The sequence below is a fragment of the Cydia pomonella genome, chromosome 10 (assembly GCF_033807575.1).
Source record: "Cydia pomonella isolate Wapato2018A chromosome 10, ilCydPomo1, whole genome shotgun sequence".
NCBI classification, from domain to species: Eukaryota; Metazoa; Arthropoda; class Insecta; order Lepidoptera; family Tortricidae; genus Cydia; species Cydia pomonella.
The window spans coordinates 11,060,728-11,079,427 of record NC_084712.1 but is presented as its reverse complement, the minus strand read 5'-3'; the positions used below and the strand labels follow the sequence as shown (position 1 = coordinate 11,079,427).

Here is an 18,700-nt window from a genome sequence, read left to right as displayed (position 1 = left end):
TTACCTCTTTTGGACCTGAAAGTGAATTGGCATACTGAAGGAACTGTTCCAGTAGCCTTTCTGATTTGTGTGACAACTCTCTGAAGGTGTGGAACTCATCAAGCTTATGTGCACAACTCCCACACACCACCTGGGGGAGCAAGTCCGCCGGAGATACCTAAAAACAACATTCACATCAAACAGTTGCTTCACAATATCACTACAGGTGATGTGGCCAGTGACCTTTCCCAAGCATAACATAATCACAGCTGATGACTCATACCCATTAGTTAGTAATCTGATAGTCAATGACAACCAAAATTCTCAAACTTGTTAATGATCAATGCAAGATAACAAACAACATAGAATGCAGTCCCCTGCAGATTGATTCCCTTTAAATACATTTCTATATTTAGATAATATTGGAATCTTAAAATAGCGTAGTGTATAATGAAATAGGGGGAGTTCATGCATCAGAGGTGGGTCGTGGGGGCCGCGGCAGGAGCGGGAGTCCGCTCGCAAGAGCGCGCTCCGCTGGAGGCGCGGCGAGATCACCGCGCTCCTTTGTTATCAGCCGCGGCCGTGGCGGCTCACGGCGGCTGCCACCCGCCTCGCCTATCACTTCCACGAGCCACATTAGTCATACGCTCCGCCACTAAACGCGTGGGCCGTAACATGATATCACAATGCGAAAATACCCAACACCCGCGAGAAAGTTAATGGCGCTTATCAGCTTCCACAATCTCGTACGCTTCTGCTAGCTAAACTTTCACACGAGAAAATGGTCCCTTCCTGGTGGTCGGGACGTAAAATTGTACAAACATGATTACCATTATGGACAAATATGTCATTATCATATCCGAAAGTCGAGATTTATCCTTATCACGGTCGAATATTGGAAGTTTAACATCACTGCAATTATCGCCACAGAATGATAAACAAAGGCGACACACTGAATGGAACTTCGGCGGCAAATTACACATATTTAGAAATCAAAACACAGAAAGGCAGTCACAATGAAAGAAAACATTTAGAAATTAATCGACTAACTAATACAAAAATTAAAAGATTTTGTTGAAAATATAACTCAGCATGCGACGATGTAGAATACACATCGCGATTGTCAACCAAACGAGCAAGCCACACACACATATGAAAATCCCATTGTTTACAGTGACGCTGATTACTGAGCGTGTATGCGGATGAGTTTGTTCTACTTGTTTTACTGATAAAATGATAACATTATCAATTTACTATCTGCCTAAAATTCAGGGTCTAGACTGTAGTATTTCTTCTAAAAAGGACTCAGGGTTTTTAAATGTATGTGTTATAGTTAAATATTTGTCAAATATCCTTTAAAATTCAATTGAAATAGGCAGTTCAGTATTGCTTTATGGGACGTTATCAGTAACGGGAATCTCAGCTTCACTTCCAGCATAATATTATTAGTAAATACTGAAGAAATACATGAAAAACTAAGTTAATTTATTATTTTATGGATAAATTTGAAGCATGAACTTAATAAAATCTTTAAAGAACATGATTTTTTGAAAATGTATTGAAGTTAGTTTGTTTTCTTTGTCAATTTTAGCTAATATCTATTGTTTGATAAAGGTATTTTAGGTTGGCAACATTAGAAGTGACAGATCTTCAAACGTCAAACTTCAAATAGACACTTTATAGTGCAATCTCAAACGGTGAATTTACATAGACCTAAATGTCTTTAATATAAACGAAATAAAAGCAACCCCATTCTAATTAATGAAAACAACAAAAAACTACAAGTTTACTCTTGAATTAATCTGTAATTTCCCTCAAGGCTAATTTGCTTCAATGGTTCTTATTGTGTTAAACATAAATTATGTCAAATTTGGCATAAAATAGGACTTTAAATAACCTAAATAATACGATCAAAATAAAACGCGTTAGCGAACACCAGTGACGAAAGAGTCGGAGGTAGAAAAATGGTTTAGTAGATAAAGACAACAAGAGTTTCTATTATTATTTTTAATTTAGATGGTTAATAGTGATTATTAAATTATAATATTTACTTTCTGTTCATATGTGGATCGTATTGTGTCCTAATAATCGCCCGTATCTAATTTAATATTACAACTATTTATTAACAACATAACGATGCTAAACGGGGTGTAAATTCTCACAGTTGATTCGTAGGATTTAAATGTCATGGTTAACGTGCCGTGGATATTTTAGAAGAGGAGCTTGTGAACTTTGTTTATAAATATATGTATTAAAATGAGTACGTCCTCACAAGGACCTGAGGATAACAGAAGTGAAACAACGTCTGATACTGCACAATTAGTCAGCCACGATGATTTAGCTTCAGCTTCCAATTACACTCAATTGAACAGATCTGTTCATTATCAAGTAAGTAATGAATTAACTCATATTAATACAATACAAACATTATATTATTTAGCACTCTTTGTTTTCCATTATACTGATATTTTATCAAATTACCAACTGGCAAGTGTGCTACATATTTTGAAATTTGCAATTTCATTTTTTTAGGACCCTCTAGAAGATGAATTTGAAGGCAGCCATGGTGTCAGACGGAGAAACACAGTGCAGAAGATTGAGCCTGGGTCTACAAATATACTCTCTGCTAAATTTGAAGTAAGCATCTTTCATTCCATTGTATATTTTTACGTTCTAAAAAGGGGTGGATATGATGCTTATCATTAATCTGACACAATCACTGACAAAATCAGAATTCCAAAACTGAAAAATAATGATGAAATAATGGAATTCAAAATAAGATGGATTGTTGTAGAGTATTGTATCAGCTTAAGTACACTGGATGTAATAAATAATAATTAAGCTGGAAATGGGTTCTTGGTAAGGTAAATTACCTTACCTGTGACTCATATATCTATGAAACTTGCAAGTTTATCAAAACACACCCACATTTGTTTGTAAAACTGAGAGATGTGTGCAATTTTAACACAAGATATCCTGACAGACTTGTGTTACCAAACTCTTATCCAATGGCAATAAAAATCTACAATAATTTGCCAAATGACTTAACTCAACTTGCCCTCAAACCTTTTATTATTAAATTGTATAAATGATTATTAGAAAAATGTTTTTATTCAATTAATGAATTTTTTGGTATTTAATCTAATTTGTCGTAGACATTTACTTCTTCTTCCTCACGTTGTCCCGGCATTTTACCACGGCTCATGGGAGCCTGGGGTCCGCTTAACAACGAATCCCAAGATTTGATGTAGGCACTAGTTTTTACGAAAGCGACTGCCATCTGACCTTCCAACCCAGAGGGTAAAACTAAGCCTTGTTGGGATTAGTCCGGTTTCCTCACGATGTTTTCCTTCACCGAAAAGCAACTGGTAAATATCAAATGATATTTCGTACATAAGTTCCGAAAACTCATTGGTACGAGCCGGGGTTTGAACCCGCGACCTCCAGATTGCAAGTCGCATGCTCTTACCGCTAGGCCACCAGCGCTACAATTTGTCGTAGACATTTATTTATTTTAAAATTTATTATTAATTTTATTGTTATTATATAATTATATTAATTATTGTATTGTATTGTATTGTATTGTATTATTTAAATGAAGTTTGTAATTTAATAATAAATTTTGATTATTTGAGGCCATTGAAATAGTTGTAAATTAGAAATACATTGCCAAACTTGTTAAGTGGAAAAAAAGCTGATTTTTGTATATGGAGGTATGATTATGTAGTCAAGCAGCCGTTCAAATATTATGATTAAATGTAAATATAATGTAAATTATGTAAATAATATTTAGATTTAAGTAAAGATTTTGCATGCCCATGTTGTCGGCGAGATGGGCTGAACATATAGAAAATGTTACCATCTAATTTGTTGTACCACATTTCACGCAAATAAATATATTTCTATTCTATTTCATGTATATATTGGGAATCATATCATATGTAAAGGAAAAACTAGTGATATATGTGTAACCAAAAAGTAGATACATTAATTAGGATATTGACATTGAAATTTTTTACATCGTGTATTTAAATGGAAATTAGTTAAATAGCAGTGTATAACATTATTTAAATTAAAAAAGTACTGTTTTTGAGCACTAGGTTTCAGCTAATTAATGAAAATCTTTATTTCAGGCAACTAGTGGCCCATAGATAAATGCCTTAAAACTAGCATACATATTAAAAAAATATATTTTAATCCATTCATGGCCAAGATCCATCAAGCATACACAATACACCAGGCCACCATACAAACCTTTTTAGCTAAAACATATGACTCAGCTTATGGGTCTCTGGCCTGGCGCACACGGTAAATAAATCACCGCTTATGAAGCCTGCCAGTTGAACAACATTATGCAACATTTTTACTACCTACCTGTTTTCTGTGTCTATCAAAAAAAAATTGCAGTTTGTAGGAATGAACATTTTTATTTTTTACATATTTAACTTGTTGTGTTTGTTGTTGTTTTATGGGTCAAATCTCGGAAGTTCAATTTGTCCCATTTCCCTAGCCTTACCCTTCACACAAAACAAAATATTTGAAAAAAACTTGTAAATATTTGTGACACACTATTATGATAATACAATATTAGTTAGTGGGACTGTTTCAACTGCCTTGTTAATATTGAAACGAAAAATTTTTTTAGAATATTAACATCATTGTTTGTATATAATTGCCTAAGATACAATTAGAGGTGGGCGCCGCGCCGGCCATTTCGAAATTCCGTGCCAAGCGAGCTTGGTCAAATCAAATTTTAATATCTTTATCTTAGAGCATTTAACCAACCGGAGACGCTGCAGTCAGAGTCCATTAAGGAACATGTTCAATCTTGTGATTTTGTCTTGTCCCGAAAGTAAGAAAATTTCCGATGACTAAAGGTCTTCGCACACTATACCAATTCCACACCAACTCAACTCACTTTTGGTTCACCTTAGTGGACGACGAGTGGACGACGCGTAGACTACCCGACAGTAGAAATTTTAAACATTGTACTATAGGACATACAAGATAAGGCTTTAATTTCAATATTTAATTTTGAGTCGAGTGGCTGTTGAGTTGTAACAATGTGCTAAGACCTTTATTCGACTCATGAGTCTCACGACCAAGTACTTCATCAGCAACTCAATTTTTGCTAGTAAAAATATCGGAAAAACATAGCACTTCCGACAATATTGAAGAGTTAGGAGAATTTGATTGCAGCCAAGAATGCTGGAAATGCCTAGCAACAGCTGATCCCAAGGAGTTGGAAGTATTGAATGGGGACCTACTTGCGCATTGGCGAGAAAAAAAGAGCGCATTCCCAGGACTTTCAGCACTTTTTTTTGTCGGCACCCACCTATGAAATAAAAGTAGTGGGAGAATATCCTCGTTGCCTTACCCCTCATACAAAACAAAATATTATTATACTAGGGTTTGGTAAATGTTGCGTGCCATCATCCAAACAGTAATCGGTTGTAAAATGGTACAACATCAAACAGCTTCAACATGGAATAAGCTTTAAAACCAGCCAATAAAGTTTATTTTAGCCTGCTACGGAAACATTTGTAGTTTTTTTTTACAAGTAGCGCCAGGCCACGGTGACCCATACCCTGAGCCAAGTCAATAAATTATAAAATATACATTTTTTTGGTATCTCTGAAATATGGATTTATCTGTTTGCTTGCAATGCGTATGTATCTAGAATTTCAGTATATTTACTATATTGCACTGATAGTAAACCAAAATTGAATATTCTAGGCTCTATTTTCATTTAAAAAAAAAACGCGTTTATAATTTTTTATCGTAATATACCTTATAGAAATTGTTGTTAACTTACTGGATACGTACGTTATTACGTTTCTTTTATGTTTAAATCAGAATTTATTCATGACTCACATGTGAGTCACTGGCCATGCGGAACTGTTTGAGCATGACCCATAAGCTGAGTCGCTGGCCCTGAATGGGTTAATGTAGTTAGAGGTGCAATTAGCAATTATCCCTATAGACAAACAGCATTGTGATATTTTTGACTAATTACATGATATGATTATATGATATGAAATCCCCATGTTTTAGAAACCACGGTATATAGTTAAAAAGAGATACACTGTAAATTTAGACTTAATTTTGCACCTTATTACAATGTTATGAGCAACAATATATTTGACGATCTCATCCACATCTCATCAGACATTCAGTAATGCAGTAGTCGCTGTGGTGTAAATGCTTGATTAACTCATTTCAAAGGTTTAGACCATGCTTAAATAAGAGTAATAAATTATTTTCAAAACTCAATCAATCCTCATGTAAAATAACATTAAAAAAATATTGAAACGTGTATTAGCTATTACATACTTACAGTTTGGCCTAGTGGGTAGTGACCCTGCCTACGAAGCTGATGGTCCCGGGTTCAAATCCTGGTAAGGGCATTTATTCGTGTGTTGAGCATGGATATTTGTTCCTGAGTCATGGATGTTTTCTATGTATTTAAGTATTTATAAATATTTATATATTATATATATCATTGTCTAAGTACCCTCAACACAAGCCTTATTGAGCTTACCGTGGGACTTAGTCAATTTGTGTAATAATGTCCTATAATATTTATTTATTATATTTATTTCAATATGTATGAAGTCATACTGTGCGATAAATGTTTATCTACTGACCCAGTCTTATAGTTCACATTGTAGTGTTAATAAACTTTAGATAATGTTACACATGTATAAATGTAGAGATTTGCACATAATAACTCTAACAAGTAATATAAGGGACAGAAATAGAGCAAAGATTGTATCATCAAAGATGTCCTTTCCTAGCCCTCTTTTTGGGTAGCCAGTAGTAATTGACCGCTTGCCTAGTAGGGGACTTGATCAGCTTAATTTGTCCCAACGCCCAAGGAACCATCATGTCAGGCAGGGTCACCTGGTACAGAGTCACTCTGCCTCTACTAGTTTATTGCCTTATTCATAAGGACTTGCATATGAAACTTCTTTCAGAGCTTGGACTACGACACCTGTGAGAACCACCCCCTCCTTGACGAAGAGCGGAAAAGGGGCTACGCCTTCGTCATATGGAAGGACATTACTCGCTGGTTCATCTTCCTACTGATCGGGATCATCACGGCTTTGATAGCATTTGTCATCGATGTTTGTATTGAAGAATTCTCCGAGATTAAATATAGGGAGCTTAAGAAATGTATCCTTTTATAATAATGATAGGACAGTATACGCGTTTAGGACTCGTTTAGAAGGTATGATGAAAATAATCAACAAAAACTTATTAACATGTATGTTCTGTTGCTAGACGCTTCCAATGTGGTATACAACTTCCCTTATTAAGCTAGCCATACGCGTATGCGTGCGCAGTTTTGCCTATACAGTCCAACTAGGTTAGGGGGTTTGATATCGAATATTGACCAAGCCAAGCTAAGCCATATGGTTAAAAATGTTCAAATCAACCCCTCAGCTATCAACCCTTTAAATTTCAAAGGTACCAAACAGCCTATATAAAAATATAGACATACACATTTTTTATTAGATTTGGTTACTAGTAGACCTTATTTTAAAACCGTAAAGTTGATTATACACTATAATACTGAAAATAATATCCTTAACCTTTGTTCTCCAGCTGTGGATGCCCACTTGCCACACAGAATGTACGTCCCGTACTTGCTATGGGTGTTATCGAACATTTGCATAGTTTTCATAGGTTCTGTGCTCGTCGCATACGTTGAGGTAAATGTCTCTATATTACTTTATTTTTTTCTTAACATTTCAACTACTTTTTCTGAAAGAAATTATCAGTCTAGTATAATTTTGGTTTGTTCATATTTTACCTAGTAGTAAGGTCAATATGGATAAGTGCAGCAGGAGGCTAAGAGGTAGGTAAGTCTGGCCTTCATATTAAGGTCATGGAGGATTTATTGTGAGTTTTAACATTTGTCACATGCTACTTGCGTTTAGTGGAAAATATTTGAACCCGCAATAAACACTAATCAATGTGTAAACAGGCCCCAATGTGAAGGCCAGCCACACTTACCCATATGCCACACTTATCTCTATTGACCTTAATGTGTGAAGAACTTTTATTTCCGATGTATCATTTTATTAAATGTATGGTTCAAATTCTCATATAAAATCCGCACCAGCTTTCGTGAATGAACCTAAACCAGGGAAAGTTGTAAAAAACGATTCTAAAACAATACTTGGGCGTTTTTACTTCGAATGTCCCTTGTTCTAGCCAGTAGCAGCCGGCAGCGGAATACCACAAGTAAAGTGTTACTTGAACGGGGTAAAAGTGCCGAGAGTCGTCCGCATCAAAACGCTGTTCGTGAAAACCATCGGCGTGATCACTGCTGTGGTCGGAGGTCTCGCTGGAGGCAAGGTAAAATATACCTTAATTCGTTTTCTATAAAGCTCTCCTTTACTATTCCTACTAGGTACAGTCAGCAAAACTATTAGCTTAGCACCTTCAGCAGTGGCGGCGACTCCATACAACTCGATTCCCACCGGCTTGCCTAAAATTTCTTGCTACATATACCAAACTTATAATCACCTTTAAAATTAAAAATATATCCATAACGGAAATACTACGTTGCAATTGACAACATGATTTACTGAAGCTTCACAATAGAATTTTCAACCAATCTTAGCGGGCGCGCGAATTCTAAGCTTCACTATTCATTGACGAGCCACCACACACTATGTATAAGAAAATGCACGCACACGCTCATAAACTCTGCTATGAAGACTCCGCGTATGATTGTTTAAAAGTAACTCGGTCCTGCGTCGAGTTATTAACCTTAACCTTAAATGTAAGATTATGATTTTTCTAGGTATTCAAGTGTCGACACCGACACAAAAATGCACACATACATTAATAAAGTCGAGTAGTGGATATTGCTCCATTTAAAATAGAAACCTTCAGTTCAAACAATAAGGTTTATATTCGAAATTTTGAATCGAGTAAAAATGGCTCGAATTCCCAGTCACGTGACTGCGACCCAGTGTTTACAAACGCTGGTTATTATAAAAAAATGTGATTTACTTACTTTTGTGCATACACTGATATTTAAACATACTTGTGAAATTTAGTTTTGCTAGTATTTTATGTGAAAGTAACGTGTATTGTACGCAGTGCATGTGTATCTAAGGTTAGGATAGATAGAATAGGTAAGTAGTTGCCTAGTAAAAAAATTCACGCGCCGCTACTTCCACCTTGTGTATGCAGATACACATATGTATGCAGCATGTACTCCGCTTCGCGTCGTTCGACAAAATCAAAACTCATCCACGAATGCCCATTCCCGGCCTCTGCAATAATTTACTATTTTTCTTATGTCTCAGGAAGGTCCGATGATTCACAGTGGCGCGGTGGTAGCGGCTGGCATATCGCAAGGCAAGAGCACAACCTTCAACAAGGACTTCAAGATCTTCCACTATTTTCGAGAAGATCATGAAAAGCGTGATTTCGTGTCGGGTGGCGCCGCGGCCGGCGTGTCGGCGGCTTTCGGAGCCCCCATCGGTAAGCTTTTGTTTATTACCTCGTCGATGTCAACGGCATGTACGGCGCATCATTTTTGTTTCTGCTTTGTTTTCATTTTTTTTTTTCAATATTAGTTACAGTATACTTTTGACGACCGATCTGGCCTAGTGGGTAGTGACCCTGTCTATGAAGCCAATGGGTTCGAATCCCGGTAAGGGCATTTACTTGTTTGATAAGCACAGATATTTGTTCTTGAGTCTAGGATGTTTTCTATGTATTTAAGTAAATATTTGTATATAAGCTTTCATTTATTTTCAACTTTCTCTAACGCTCGTACAAACATACCTAACTTCGATGATATGGATTTGTATATTATATATATCATTGTCTGAGTACCCACAACACAAGCTTCCTTGGCTTGCCGTAGGACTACTACTAGTAAATTTGTGTAAGAATGTCCCTATAATATTTATTATTATAAATAAGTAAATTTAAACGTCCAAGAATCAAAATGACTAACATGTTTATTTATCAAATAAGTATTTTCAACAGTATTTGATCCAAACTTCAATAGAAGTTTTGGTAGGGGAGACCGAGGTGAATTAAAACAGCTAAGTTGAAACAACTTCAATTATGAGCTTTGCTCATTAACTGTACACGAGTTAAAATTAAAAACCCCTGAACTTAATTTTAATTTAATTAATTTAATTTATCGCAAATTGGAAAAAGAAAAAGCCCTGCCCCTGTGAGTTCTTTCAATAACTTGTGTGATTTGCAGGTGGAGTACTGTTTTCTCTAGAAGAAGGCACAAGTTTCTGGAATCAGGCACTGACATGGCGGACGTTCTTTGGCACTGTGGTATCCACGTTCACGTTGAATTGCGCTCTTTCTGCGTACCATGGACGCGCGGGAGAACTTAGTTATCCAGGTACCTCAGAATATCTCTCTGAAATTTTTCTCCTTATGGCCTGTGCACACTGCACACCGGATGCCTGTGCTGTGCGTAGAAGTTCACGTGCACTTGTGCGTTGTAAATTACAGATCCTTATGAGATGGGGCATACTGCTTGCGTGACGTGTGTGTGCAGGGCTCCAACATTTTAGCGCACGTATGTCGTACGTACAAGTTCACGCGCACGCAGCTGGTGTGCTTTGGCGATTGCATAAAAAAAAATATTGAACTGTCAAACTTACTTTTATTCTGCAAGTGTTAAAAGTTTATGATATATAACGAAGATTGTGCATTTCGAACTTTAAGCTTTAATTTAGTCCACATTCCAATTCGATAACTCGGGAGTACATTTTGGTACACGTTGAACATTTACACTACCTTAAACTCTAAATGCTTTTACAATAAGTCCGCACGTGGACATGGTGGCCGCAATATTGAACTCGGTAAACTTGGGCCCTAGGTCTGCTGAATTTGGGCAAGATGGAGCCGTTCCCGTTCCAATTCTACGAGTTGCCCGTGTTCATGTTCTTCGGCGCCGTGGGGGGATGTCTCGGTGCTCTGTGGAATCACATCAACTACAAACTCTCCGTCTTCCGAATTAGGTAGGTAACGAACGCGAACTTCTGTGCGTTATTCGTACGGCACGGGGACGATTCATTCCCATCTGTGCCCTGCCGGCAAATGGACAAATGGAAATGAATCGTTCCCGTCTACGGTCGCCACGGTCACGTGGAGCGGGGTCGAATGGGAATACACCGAAAGTGTTCTACGAGTTCTAAGGCCAAAAAGAGTGATCCAAAGAAAAGTCAAAGTACAGATTTGCATCTCGCTTTGATTACGGGATCAATAACGGTATATCATCGTGGCAATTATTCATTCATTACCTATTGTAAGTTGTGTAAGCGTAAGCGAGACAGTTCTTGGATTTAATGCTCCCTTCCGGACCACTTTCTCGAGTCTCCTATGAATGGGTAATTGTGTTCCAATAGTTTTTACATAATATTATACCTTATAACATAATTAGACAGTGTTACACCCAACCTTTTGTTGTTACCTTAAATCACAAGCTTACTCGCATGGTAATAAGGTTCATAATGGAATGTCTCAAGGTACATAACCGCGCCGTGGCTACGAGTAGTGGAGGCGTGCCTAGTGGCGGCGGCAAGCGCGACCGTCGGCTTCCTCATGATGTACGCGCTCAACGACTGCCGTCCTCTAGGGGAGGACCCTACTAAAGTGCCCTTGCAGGTAACCACCGCTCTTATTTCGTAGTATTACTGTACATTACGCCGTGGCTACGAGTAGTGGAGGTTACTAGACATAGTAGCGCTGGCAAGCGCGACGGTTGGCTTCCTCATGATCTGAGGCCGGAATTTTCGTGGCACTTTTGTATTGTCATGGTGACTTTCTCGTTTATCGACTTCAGATAAATATACATCGATATATGCTAAGGATTAAGGAACACAACAGATTTCTTAAAGAAGATTAAAACTAGAAAACAAGTTAAAAAAGTAAACAACAGGCGGTTTTATCGTTAAAGAGCGATCTCTTCCAGATAACTTTATTTCTTTCTACTTTATTTTTATATGGTAAACGTCTTGTTTGTGTGTTAACGAAAAATATATCTATTTCTAATACATAGGTAGTCATATTTTTTCCATACTATTTGGTTATTACTTCTTTTGCTTCTTTTACGGTCAAATATCCATTTGTACTGTGTCGGCGATATAATTTAGATGAAGACGATAAATGATAAGTCACTGGAATTAGACCAAGATAAGTCTGCAACGATTATGATGTGATGAACAGTGCTAGTGATATTTGTAACGTCAAACTTCTATGAAATTATGACGTGATGCGTGCGCGACGTCACTTGCGCTGCCTGTATCTTAGTCTAACTCTAGGACAAATCAAAAATGCCATGAATTTTCCGGCCTCTGCTCATGATGTATGCTGTGAACGACTGCCGTCCTTTAGGTGAGGATCCTACTAAAATGCCCTTAAAGGTACATTCGCTAATATTTCGAGTTGCATAAGGTCGTATACCTTACAATTACGACGTCCCTACAAGTGTGATTGAGGCTAGAAGCGATGCCATACACGATGATAGGTTACCTCACGATGTAAACGAGCATATTTATTTTATATGCAGGGGTGCTAAGCTAATAGTTGTGCTGATATGTACAGTCAGTATGTCAGTGCTCAGACTTGAAAAAGGGATGCCATCAATTTAATTGTTTATTTTTATTTATACGTTTTGTAAATAGCTTTACAGCGTTCTTATTGTAACTTTAAATAAAATATTAATGTGATGTTTATGTAACATACCTACTAATAAATGTAGCACAATTTTGTTTACATTCTTCAGATAAGGAAGAGCGGTACCTCCTGGCACAGGCTATATTAAAGCTTAAAAGGAGGTTCCAATCACTAACTTTAAGATGATTATTGTGAAAATAAAATAAACATTTTGATTTTGAAACCATTATTGTTCCAGCTATACTGCGCTGACGGCGAATACAACGCCCTTGCCGCAGTCTGGTTCCAAACGCCCGAAGCGTCCGTGCGCTCGTTCCTGCACAACCCCATCGGCTCATACAACCCGTGGTCCATCCTCGTGTTCGTGTTATGCTATTTCCTACTGTCAGCGTGGACGTTCGGGCTAGCTGTGTCGAGTGGTCTGTTCATCCCGAACTTGCTGTGTGGTGCGGCTTGGGGCCGCCTACTGGCTATCCTGATACAGCTCATGGCGCCAGAGAATGTGAGTATCGGCTGCAACCCTCGTATTTATGTACTCCGTGCTGTGAGTGTGACGTTGGGGCTAGCGGTGTCAAGTGGTCTGTTCGTACCGAACTTGCTGTGTGGTGCGGCTTGGGGCCGCCTGCTGGCTATCCTGATACAGCTCATGGCGCCAGAGAATGTGAGTATCGGCTGCAACCCTCGTGTTTATGTACTCCGTGCTGTGAGTGTGACGTTGGGGCTAGCGGTGTCAAGTGGTCTGTTCGTACCGAACTTGCTGTGTGGTGCGGCTTGGGGCTGCCTGCTGGCTATCCTGATACAGCTCATGGCGCCAGACAGAGAATGTGAGTATTGACTTCAACCCTTGTGTTTTTAGGGTTCCGTAGCCAAATGGCAAAAAACGGAACCCTTATAGATTCGTCATGTCCGTCTGTCTGTCCGATTCTGTCACAGCCACTTTTTGTACTTTGTGCTGTGGATGTGACGTTCGGGCTAGCGGTGTCGAGTGGTCTGATCATGCCGAGTTCGTTGTGCTGCCTGGTAACCATTTTGATACAGTTCATAGCGCCCGAGAAGGTAAGTAGTAATCTTCCTATTTACGAGTATGTACTTCTTGTTGTGTGCGTGGACGTTCGGCCTAGCGGTCTCTAGTGGCCTGTTCATAGTGTTCATCCCGGGCTTGCTGTGCGGTACCGCCTGCTGGCCGTCTTGGTATAATTCTCTTATAGGGGTTGTTTATAGGGGGTGCATATTAGGTACTAAAAACTCGAAGACGCTTTTCTTGTTGGTCGTCACGTAATATGACTTAACGCGTTTGCTCAACTGGCTTATATCAATACAGAAGCAAATCTCTGTTGTAACATTTTAATAATAAGGTAAATTATTCGCAGACGGTAAACCCGGCGAAGTACGCCCTAGTCGGCGCGGCGGCTCAACTCGGCGGGGTGGTCCGAATGACCATATCGCTAACGGTTATTATCATCGAGACTACGGGGCAAATATCTAATGCGCTGCCAATCATTATCACGCTGGTCGTCGCCAAGTGGGTGGGAGACTTCTTCAACGAGGTGAGTGTAACTCGGCCATATCGCTCGGTCATCGTCATGGAGACCACAGGGCACGTATCCAACTCAATGCCTATCATTATAACGTCGATCATCGCTAAGCAAGTCGGAGACCTCTCGACGACCAGATAATCACAGACCAAAAGAATAACAGATATCCAAGGCACTATCAATATCTCTGTAAAGATATGACGATCATCATAATGAGATAAATCTTATTACCTGAAGAATTCTCAATAGCATCAGGCGGAAACAGTAATTTTTATTTTGAATGTTTCTACAGGATATTTACAACTTCTGCCTTACAACCTCGGTACAAAAATACATACATTACATACTTCGCATCCACAGGGAATATACGACATCCACATCCAGCTAGCGGGCGTCCCATTACTCCCATGGGAGCCGCCGCCGCTCGCCCACAACGTCTACGCGTCCGAAGTGATGTCGCATCCCGTGTTCACGCTCCGCACCATCGAGAACGTCGGTCATGTGGTGGAGCTGCTCAAACTGGTGTCTTATAACGGGTTCCCAGTCGTCGACCCGCCTTTAGCTGACGACGTAAGTGTCTATGATAAGGTGCTTAGGTAATCCTAGTATAGTCGTAGGTAATCATCTTTGCACAATCGAGAATGTTGGTCATGTGGTCGAGTTGTTGAAACATGTTCTATAATTCTATAACTGGTTCCCGGTGGGGTTTCGCCTTCAGCCGACAATGTGTTTGTGATATTTCAGCGCTTTTGTTAGGCGATGATCAAGTTGCGCACCATCGAGAACGTCGGTCGTGTGGTCGAGTTGCTGAAACTGATGTCGTATAACAAGTTTCCAGCCTTTAAGCTGGCGATATTATTGTCTGTGATGTTCTAGCCGCTAGAACTAGAGACTAGTTGATTTTCACATTTCCGAACATCGATAACGTGGTGGACCTGTGTAGACTGATGTCCTAAAACAGGTTGTCAGATAGAATTTTTAAAATCTAGAAAGTGTGTGTAGTATAATGTCTTCTCACAGAATTGTCACATGAAATTGTAATAGAATTATCTTCATACTTTTTTTGTAGCAAGAAGTGCACACATACAAGCGTCTCCGAGGCCTAATATTGCGCTCACAGCTGATAGTGCTCCTTCAGAACAAAATCTACAACGAGAACGAACACGAAAACGCCAACACTACGTGGTCCAGCTTCGATGTGGACATGGACATGTTCCGTAAGGAGTACCCGCGCTACCCGTCTATCAACGATGTAAGAGCAACCTTATGTTTGATATATTTAAACATTAATTTCCTTTGTCATTTTGGACCAGCACTAAAAAAAACACAAACACATGCAAGGACATGATATACCTTGAACGATCTTGCTGTTGAACAGGGATTACCTGGTTAGGCTTTTATAAATGCCTGTAACCTGTAAATAAAAGCCCAAATCTCTTTTAACAAATCCGACTATTGCATGCAATTTGCTTTGCAAAGTGGCATTTAAATTATCGATTGAATGCTTTGCATCTACTAAGCTTTTGTTACTGGTAATATACAAATTTAAACTTATAGAGTTTTGAGCAAAGTCTCACAAAAAATTGTTCACACAGCTGGAGATATCGGACTGGGAAAAAACCTGCACGATAGACCTACGACCCTTCATGAATCCGTCCCCCTACACGCTGCCTACTCGCGCGTCGCTGCCGCGGCTCTTCCGGCTGTTCCGAGCCCTGGGTCTGCGACACCTGCCCATAGTCAATGATGTCAACGAGGTGAGAGCTGAATCATAAGCTTGTTCTAATGAATTCAATATTTTATCGATTAACACAGTCGTGATATTTTTGAAATTTCGAAGTGCTGAGAGTTGAGCAGTTAGTTATCCTGGGCATTTCCGAAAATCGACATCCAATTCCAAAGTGCCTGTTTTGAGTTAAATAAGCTACGCCAGCCGCCAGAAAGTAATTTAGCTTGGTCCACACAGAGCGAGCATACGCGCGAGGCAATTTCCTCACGCACAATGCGGCCAGTGTAGACGTGCCTCGGCCGAGGCGGTGCGCGCGTTTTCCTCGCCCGAGTGCGTCTACATTGGCCGTATTGTGCGTGAGAATGCTCGCTCTGTGTGGACCAGGCTATTCGCTACCCGCTGAACGTAGACATCGAAAAAGGTCCACAAACTGTTTCCGAAAATATTTCAAAGAATTATTAAAGAGCATGCTTTAGCTTTTTACTACTGCTTGCCCCTACTTGGTTTACTGGCTAGATACTTGAAAATCAATTTTAGACAGCAGTCTAATGGTGCACCACTTTGTTATCAGGTGGTGGGGATGGTGACTCGCAAAGACATCGCCAGGTACCGCGTCTGGAGGCATCATTTCAGCATGGGAATGGAGGAGTTAGTACTGTCTAGCGAAATTTAATTATGTAGTCAAAATAGTGCTGAAGTTAAGAGACAAATCAGTTAGATATCAAGTGAGTTATCAGTGTTATCACTCACTATCCTCTTTTAGTAGTGAGGTATCCATAGACCTCAATTTCAATCAGCTTAAATATTCAAATAAAATAACATTATGATACCTCTTTTAAAGACAATGTATGATTGTTGGATTTGTGATGCTTCCCCAGTGTCACGTATCCAAGTTTGATATTACTAGAAGTAGTCATTCTCATTCATTACTTTCATCAATTACCATAATAGCTTAAATGGTATATGAGCATATTTTGTGCCATTAACAACTTGATCAATTAATGTCACATGCCCAGTGATCATTTATTATCTTAACAATTACCAAGAAGACAGGGTCACTATTTGGAAAATTATATATCTACCTAATCAGTACTTATAAAAAATTAGAGGCTCAATATAGTATTCAAATATCTTGATATAATAAATAGGCTTAATATATTATCAAAATAATTATGTAATTTAATTCTTAATAAGTAAGGTTAAATTACATACTTATTTTGAAATATTTATTAAATTAAAGTTGGAAACTGTTTGTATTGACACTTGAACGCCTTGTAACCTTTTTTTGCACAAGATGTTAGATTTTTATGAATACTAACGAATAGCGTCCGGGTGCAACACTATATGCGTAAAGTATTCAAGAAATTCCATCCCTTATAAACTTAGTCTCGTATCTGTTCCAAGCTATTTGGATAATATACCGGGTGTTTCCTGTGACACAAGTAAATAATAATAAATAGATTATATATTATTAAACCACATATTGTACTCCTCAAACAATAACTTTTGACTATCAACTTAATTTTTTTTTAAAAGTCCTTAGATTTTCTCTTTTTATACATATTAAATATTATTTTTAATGTATGCTGTCATCAGTGTGTTTGATGTTGCTTGTCACACTTTAAACACAACAAAATTTGCTATACATTGCATTTTAGAATTTTTTTTAAAATGTGGTAAAAATCTCAAAACATAGTTATTTTTAAAAGTAGCCGAATAAATGTTGGTCAGATTGAGGTGTACGGCCTACTGTAATTTATTGCTCCTGTTACAGGAAACACCCAGTATTTGAACATAAAAGTAAATTATGTCACAGAATTGATTAGTATTTAAGTATTATGCTTGCTACATTTGCTATAGCAAACTAACTTAAGGTTGGCATTGAAAGTCTTAAGTATATATCTAAGAAATTAATATATGGATATCATTGTTTATATTTGAATTCTCAGGGACTTAGCAAAAATTGGCAATCATGTAATGTGGTAATATTGTAATATTATATAATTAACCATTGAAATTCATTGAATGAATGCTGTGCTAGAGTTTAAATACAGTTGCATTGGAATATTTCCATGAGTATTTATATATAAAATATTTATTGCTTGTTTTAAGAATGTTATAATAAATATTATTGTTTATATCTGCATTACATAAGTATGTCAATGTGATAATAACTTATAAGAAAATTTTATCAAGTCTTATGAATAAAAATTGTTATATTGTTTTATAACTTTTATTTTCCTGTATAATATTGTATAATTGTTAATTTAGTTAACAAGTAGTGGTCAGTTCTCCTTAAAAATCAGGAATCGTCGCCCGAAACATCGCGCGAGAAATCATAAAGCAACACAGTCCTGAGTTTTTTCTTCAGTTGTTAACAAACAGCTCCCAACCAATGCCTGCCCACAAATTAATGAATAGGATGACTGGCAATATGACCAAAATCAATAATATGTAGTTTACATATTCATCCATGGTGACGGTCGTCAGCGATTTGCAATTCAATATGTTATTACTAGTTGTAGGAAACTGTATTAAATGCGTTTATAACAAAGATGCCAAAACAAATAGTCAAAATATTTCATTCAGTCGCGACAGTTGCTCATATGAAATAAAATATAATTTGACAACTGACGGTTGCTGACTCAGTGATGTGATCGTTCTGTAACGAATCCATTAAATAACATGATGTTTTAAACTTTTGTTTAAAAGTAGAAGATGAATACGTAATCAATATGCATTTATTATATTTTGTAACTTGTTATGGTATTTCATATCCATA

The 18,700-nt window shown here is 37.9% G+C and overlaps 2 protein-coding genes across 3 annotated transcripts in view; one reads left to right on the top strand and one right to left on the bottom strand.

Moving 5' to 3' along the window:
* LOC133522079 (uncharacterized) overlaps positions 1–1,472 on the bottom strand; it is a 32,699-nt gene extending 31,227 nt beyond the window's left edge. The window contains exons 1-2 of one of the 2 annotated variants that reach the window (XR_009799994.1): positions 810–1,462; positions 5–157 (exon numbers count right to left, since the gene is read on the bottom strand). Coding sequence is in view for 1 of the 2 variants with exons in the window: in XM_061857282.1 (XP_061713266.1) it covers positions 5–157; positions 810–962 (306 nt within the window). In the remaining variant the exon portion in view is untranslated. Of the gene's footprint in view, positions 1–4; positions 158–809 lie in introns of both variants that reach the window. The other variant, XM_061857282.1, reaches the window with a different exon arrangement.
* A 495-nt stretch (positions 1,473–1,967) lies between these two features.
* On the top strand, positions 1,968–18,141 carry LOC133522077 (H(+)/Cl(-) exchange transporter 7). The gene is made up of 15 exons (XM_061857278.1): positions 1,968–2,367; positions 2,512–2,616; positions 6,957–7,155; positions 7,588–7,694; positions 8,200–8,343; positions 9,306–9,483; positions 10,223–10,372; positions 10,856–10,997; positions 11,505–11,643; positions 12,893–13,156; positions 14,025–14,201; positions 14,550–14,759; positions 15,259–15,441; positions 15,785–15,946; positions 16,490–18,141. The coding sequence occupies exons 1-15, from the start codon at positions 2,236–2,238 to the stop codon at positions 16,589–16,591; spliced, it is 2,394 nt and encodes a 797-aa protein (XP_061713262.1). The 5' UTR covers positions 1,968–2,235; the 3' UTR covers positions 16,592–18,141.
* Positions 18,142–18,700: the final 559 nt, after the last annotated feature.

Excerpts from the sequence above, each read along its gene's own strand:
- LOC133522077 (XM_061857278.1), top strand. The coding sequence starts at position 2,236 with ATGAGTACGTCCTCACAAGGACCTGAGGATAACAGAAGTGAAACAACG. Across the intron at positions 2,617-6,956 it reads TACTCTCTGCTAAATTTGAA|AGCTTGGACTACGACACCTG; the intron begins GTAAGCATCTTT and ends AACTTCTTTCAG. Across the intron at positions 11,644-12,892 it reads CTACTAAAGTGCCCTTGCAG|CTATACTGCGCTGACGGCGA; the intron begins GTAACCACCGCT and ends TTATTGTTCCAG.